Raw genomic sequence first — 6874 nt, forward strand, 5'->3', positions numbered from 1 at the left:
TCGTATTTGGATTGCGGTGGCTCTTTTTGCCTTTCCGGGTTTGCCCTTTGCCCATACTTTCAGACTTAACTTCTTGCAGGATTTCTTTGGGAACCTCAGCCAGAACTTCCTTCTTGGGCAAAGCCAGCAATGCGGCCTATAAAGCACAAGCTTCTTTCTGGAGGTCACTTAATATCAATATGGCTTGGGGGCAAAGGTATTTTGGCATTTAGTTCAGTTTCATCCTAAAAGTGGCACTGGGCATTCTGGCATATACAAGAAGCTATGTTTAAGATTTGTTTTTTTCCATTTGGCAATCTAATGGCTGGAGAAGTGGCTTTTATAGTGACTCTTCTGACGCTCCAGGACTGAGCATTGTTTTGGAGTTTACTCAGTCTAGTATTTAATACAGAATATGTGGCTTCAGTGTCACTCAAAGAGTCAGTTAATTTCTTTCCCTCATTAGAGTGACCCTGGGTTCTATGTGAGTGATGTTGAAGGGGCCAATTGAGTTGATTGGAACCCCCGGACCCCCGGGATAATTAGGGCGTCTGTAACACTTCTCTTTCCTCTTCGTCCTGTTCGTTGTTTAGACTTTGGGCAGTCTTTGTTCCAATGACCCTCTCTTCCTTGTAGTAATCACATTGTTTAGGGTCTACTTTTGGTGCAGGTCCATTGCTCCAGAGTACCTTACCTTGTTTCTTGTCTTCTTAGGCCCTCTGGTGGTCAGAGTAGCAGCTAGCAAGTCAGCCTGTTGCTTCATCTTTTGTTGTTTTTTTTTTATCAGGCCTTGTCTCTGCTATTGAAAACCTTAAAAGCAATCTCCGTCAGCTAAGATATAGACATTCCGAAGGCGCTGTCAACCATTTGAAGCTTTCTTTGAATATCAGGGACATTTTGCCTAATAAGTCATGTTAAGGGCCTTTAAATTTTCAGGGGCCTTTGACTCCACATAAGTATATCGGCGATAAGCCTCAAAAGTACATTCTACGAATTCAGACAGGTTTTCATCTGGACACTGCTTTAGTTGCTGGACCTTACTAAAACCTTTTTGTTTGGGCACTCCCTTCCTTAACCTAAGCCGAATGCAATTGAATGTTCAAGCTTGGGCTGATCCTCATTGTTTCTATACCAGCGTGGGGTAACAGTTGCAGCTTCAGTTCGCACAGGGTTTTGGGGTGTGTCATTGTTACTGGCACTGGGGTTCTTGGATTTCCAAGCTAGAAATCTAGAGAAAACCCCAGAAAATTTTCCAGACAAATTTTATTAAGCTTATGCTCAGCACAAGGGGAGGCAGCACAGAGGATAGGAAGGTCCTGCGAACTGTCTCGTGTGATGCCTCTGCTTGGCAGCTTTTGTAAGCTGGGGACCAAGTGAATTTGTGCGAAAAGGCGAGTTTTTTTTTGAAAGTGAGATTTCTTAGCAGCTATGTTGCCGGTAACGGTGTTCGCGCCTCCGCTTTGGGGGCAAGATGGTGAAACTGCTCATCTTACCGGGGGTCAAACCTAATCACCTGCGCATGCGAAACATTGGTTCGACACCTGAAAGTTCGAAGGGAGATTATAATTGGCTACTTCTGCACTTTTGTGTAAGGAGTGGAGGGGTGGTGTCATTCTGTGGTCAGCTTATTCGGCATTCCTTCCGCCTGGGCCCAAGTCCCTATGCAGTCTCATCATTGTGCGGGCAGCTAGCTTCTTCTCTGGCCTTAGAAAGCTAACCCACCATTCTTCAACAGTAAGCAAGGTGTTCAATAGATGTTGGATATCTGCCCAAGTCAGGTTATGTGTGGCAAAAATGGAGGAAAAGAGACTTTCCATCGTTCTAGGATCGTCCTGTTGGCGAGCGTATTCTTTTTCCGGTTAAAGAGGTCAGAAGTTCTCAAGGGGTGCATACATCCAAACCATTCACGCCAAGTTGTTTATTAGCATCAATTCCTCCAATTGACATCTGCCTTAATTGGAATTGACTCCTGACCAAATTTGGTACCCTGCTGGAACTGAGAGGGGGAGACCATTCCTGAGTCTTGGCAGAGCCCAGTCTCCAGCTGGAGATAGTAGGGCAGGGGGTGCGGCTGCGTTACTGCTATAGGGGCACAGAGTGGCTGCTGCTGCTGAAGCATCAAGCTGGAGTAATAACAAGTCACCTTTCTTCTCCCGGGATTCGAGTAAGACTAACTTGCCCAGTTTTCCAGCCCGGTGTACCATAATTTGACATTTCATTTGAATGGGCTTTCTGACACAAAAGCATAAATGCTTGTATATAGGGGATTTCCTCTTTTTCACAGAACTCGAATTGCAAGATGGTATGGCATTTTGAGGATGCGTCCTCTGGCCAATATTCTCCTGACTCTAGAGCATATTGTGGCCATGCCACATTAGAAAGGAAAAACATTCTTTTTCTTCATTGGTCCACAGCTAAATGTGGCCCAGTTTTGTAAGACGCATCCCAGGCGGCCACACTGGGAGACTGAGTTAGACATAGAGTTTCCCATGATAATAAAGAGTATAGAACTTTTTTCATAATATTGGCAACAGACTAATAGTCTTTTTAAAGAGAAAACCAACCTCTAATTTTGCACTAGTTTACTTTTGATGTTTTAAAAATTCACTTACTTAGATTTGTCAGTCTTACCCAGCTTAACCACACAAGATGTCCTTCCTCAGTATTCCTTTTCTACAAACCTTCTATAACTTTCCTAGTTCCTCTTAGTTTGTCTCTTACTGGGGACCAAGTGAATTTGTGCGAAAAGGCGAGTTTTTTTTTGAAAGTGAGATTTCTTAACAGCTATGTTGCCGGTAACGGTGTTCGCGCCTCCGCTTTGGGGGCAAGATGGTGAAACTGCTCATCTTACCGGGGGTAAACCTAATCACCTGCGCATGCGAAACATTGGTTCGACACCTGAAAGTTCGAAGGGAGATTATAATTGGCTACTTCTGCACTTTTGTGTAAGGAGTGGAGGGGTGGTGTCATTCTGTGGTCAGCTTATTCGGCATTCCTTCCGCCTGGGCCCAAGTCCCTATGCAGTCTCATCATTGTGCGGGCAACTAGCTTCTTCTCTGGCCTTAGAAAGCTAACCCACCATTCTTCAACAGTAAGCAAGGTGTTCAATAGATGTTGGATATCTGCCCAAGTCAGGTTATGTGTGGCAAAAATGGAGGAAAAGAGACTTTCCATCGTTCTAGGATCGTCCTGTTGGCGAGCGTATTCTTTTTCCGGTTAAAGAGGTCAGAAGTTCTCAAGGGGTGCATACATCCAAACCATTCACGCCAAGTTGTTTATTAGCATCAATTCCTCCAATTGACATCTGCCTTAATTGGAATTGACTCCTGACCAAATTTGGTACCCTGCTGGAACTGAGAGGGGGAGACCATTCCTGAGTCTTGGCAGAGCCCAGTCTCCAGCTGGAGATAGTAGGGCAGGGAGTGCGGCTGCGTTACTGCTATAGGGGCACAGAGTGGCTGCTGCTGCTGAAGCATCAAGCTGGAGTAATAACAAGTCACCTTTCTTCTCCCGGGATTCGAGTAAGACTAACTTGCCCAGTTTTCCAGCCCGGTGTACCATAATTTGACATTTCATTTGAATGGGCTTTCTGACACAAAAGCATAAATGCTTGTATATAGGGGATTTCCTCTTTTTCACAGAACTCGAATTGCAAGATGGTATGGCATTTTGAGGATGCGTCCTCTGGCCAATATTCTCCTGACTCTAGAGCATATTGTGGCCATGCCACATTAGAAAGGAAAAACATTCTTTTTCTTCATTGGTCCACAGCTAAATGTGGCCCAGTTTTGTAAGACGCATCCCAGGCGGCCACACTGGGAGACTGAGTTAGACATAGAGTTTCCCATGATAATAAAGAGTATAGAACTTTTTTCATAATATTGGCAACAGACTAATAGTCTTTTTAAAGAGAAAACCAACCTCTAATTTTGCACTAGTTTACTTTTGATGTTTTAAAAATTCACTTACTTAGATTTGTCAGTCTTACCCAGCTTAACCACACAAGATGTCCTTCCTCAGTATTCCTTTTCTACAAACCTTCTATAACTTTCCTAGTTCCTCTTAGTTTGTCTCTTACTCATTCAGAAATAACCATCCTTAGTTTATGACAAATTGCTTTCCTCTAATTCCTTCAAAAATGTATTTCCATACCTTAAACTGTCTTTTACGCAGAAGGCAGTCTACCAGCATTTTGTGGCTTTCACTGTACGTTTTCAGTTCCTCATATGCAGGGGATTTCAGACCAAAACCTGTTCCTTTTTGGTAAATGTATTTTTGACCCTAGAGAAAGTGACTGCAAGTAGGAATGAGCTGCTGTGTAAAAGAAACTTAGAGATTTTTGGTTATATTAATCATGTTGTAAGTGTTTTTAGGAAGTTATCAAATCTTAAACCACATTAATTAATGTCACTAGAATATAGAAAGTATGTTGATTAAGTCACAACCAGAAACAATTATATCAGGGTGACACTTAGGGCCATTTAAAATACTGCATAAGTTTAACGAGTCTACTGATATATATGATGTACTTTGCATGTAATTATACCATAGACATTTTGTGAGTATTTGTCTAAGAATTTTGTAAGTGGTTAGACTATGTCTGGATTTCTTTGGAAAAGAACAGGTTTCTCTTCACTGGCAAGAGATGACCTTCTGCAAGGATGTTGACAAGGAGGTGGTAATAAAGACAACTGACAATTTTTCGAGTGATTAAATGTGGATATATTATCTAAAATAGGGCACAGCAAGCTATAGCCGCCCACTGACCAAATCCTACCAGCAGTTTGTTTTTGCATGGCCCTAGAACTAAGAATGTTTGTTTGTTGCATTTGAAAGGGTTGTAAAGCAAAAACAAAACACAAAGTTTATGCCACAAAGTTAAGAAACCTTGTGTGGCTTACAAAGCCTAAAATATTTACTATCTGTCCCTTCACAGAAAAAGTCTGCCAACTCCTGATAAAATATTGGACCAATGATAGAGTAGGTAGCACTTTAAGATCTTTTGCAACCAAGGAAACTTAAGATCAAGGACAAGAAACAACACAAATAGTTCAGTATATAGAGATTATGTGATTATATTACAAATTAACTAGGCTTATATTCAAGACTAGAGTTCATATAGAGAAAAACTGCAATTATCAATTATTTAGGCAAAAGACCTACTTATTAACTAAGTAAACTTAAAAGACATTTAAGATTAATGATAGGTAGCAGTTATAGTTTGCTAAATTAAAGCTAATTTTATCTCCTTGGGCATAGTGACTATTGGATGGGGAAGCAGCCAGAAAGCCTGCTAGGAAAAAAGGGGCAAGAAAAAACTAGTCTGGGACTAAGTTACCAGTGTATAAAGGAGACAAACAGGAAAATCTTCACTAATTATCTGCATATCAAAAGGGTTCTGTGTTGCTTGTTTTGCTGTATTCCTTTTACTTAATCTAACTGTAAGAACAAGCTTTTAAAACTGCTTTTGACAAAAGAACTTTATTGGTAAGGAAATAGCACCACCCATTGATACTGCTTTAAAATAATAAATGATCATTTGGAGAGGGTGGGGAGGGAAGAAGAGTGTCTGATGATTTATAATTTTTTTTGGTATTTCTGGTTGACTGGATATGATTTTGGATTTATGTTTTTCTTTTTGTGGCAATAGATATTTTGAAGGTTAATATAACTTATTTTAGTGATTTTATTCTGGCTTTTCTTTTGATTTCTCAATCGGATTGAATAATTAATAAAATATTCCGTCTAGAGATCATTTTTATTCCTACCTTGCCAATTCCTCTCTTCAAACTTTAAGTTATTTTAAGTATCTGTAATTGAGATGCTTTTTGTCTTTACATATATTCGTTTATTTCTGCTTTGTAACGAAGTGATTTTTATTTTATTTTTCAGATGATTCTTTGGGATTGGGACTTAAAGCAATGGTATAAACCTCATTATCAGGTAACTATGTGATATCATTTTGACATTTAAATTAAAGTTAATTCATAAGATTGCTATGATATAAGGTTTTCTTTACCTGAAAATAACCAGAACTTTCATTTAGGTAGATTAAAAAAACAAAACATTTAATTGTAAGGGAAGAAGAAAATGATAAGAGACCAAATATATATAGTTCATTTTTAATGTTGCTAATATAGTTTGGGCTCAGAATAAACTAATAATTCCATATTAAGGATGAACTCCCCCCGCCCCCAACCCGATAGTGGGCAACTGATCCACACAAGAAAAAAAATATATTAAAGGCCATGTATGAGAAAAAGCAAGGCAACAGGTAAAATATTTTACTGAGAGAAGCAAAAACACTGTACTTAGTTTTGATAAACTTCTTATTGAATTGTATGTGTACAGAAAAGTGCACAGCTCAATGGATTTTCATAAACTAAACATCCCAGGTAACAACTAGTAACTCATCTCAAGACATAACACATTACCAGCATCCCAGAAGCCTCATTTATGCACCATTCTTGATATTATTTATATCCCCAAAGATAATCTCTCCTCCTTTCTTCAAGCAATTAGTTTTGCTTATTTATGAACGACGTATCAATAGAATCATATAATATGTACTTTTTGAAGATTTTTAAAAACCACTTAAGTAACATGTTCATATCAGAAGAACTGAAAATAGAGGTATAGGAGAAAAAAGAGAAATCACTCCTAAACATCAAGCAATACTTATGTTAATTACGTTAACTTTTGATGCATATCTTTACAAACCTTTTTTCACTTTCTCATTGTATTGAAATGTGTTTGTATATTCTGTTCTACAAAAATTGTTTAATATGCTGATTTGAAACCTGATGGTTTATACACTAACATATAAACATTCATAAATATTAAATCTCATTTTTGTTTACAAAAACGTTACCCCTATTTATTAGAGTTACTGGGG

The 6874-nt window shown here is 39.1% G+C and overlaps 1 protein-coding gene across 1 annotated transcript in view; it reads left to right on the top strand.

Moving 5' to 3' along the window:
* PDE3B (phosphodiesterase 3B) overlaps nucleotides 1-6874 on the top strand; it is a 159082-nt gene that overhangs the window by 86759 nt on the left and 65449 nt on the right. Inside the window, exon 2 of the mRNA XM_011374176.1 lies at nucleotides 5872-5922. Within this exon, the coding sequence (XP_011372478.1) occupies nucleotides 5872-5922 (51 nt within the window). The remainder of the gene's footprint in view (nucleotides 1-5871; nucleotides 5923-6874) is intronic.

The sequence above is a fragment of the Pteropus vampyrus genome, unplaced genomic scaffold (genome assembly GCF_000151845.1).
Source record: "Pteropus vampyrus isolate Shadow unplaced genomic scaffold, Pvam_2.0 Scaffold240, whole genome shotgun sequence".
NCBI classification, from domain to species: domain Eukaryota; kingdom Metazoa; phylum Chordata; class Mammalia; order Chiroptera; family Pteropodidae; genus Pteropus; species Pteropus vampyrus.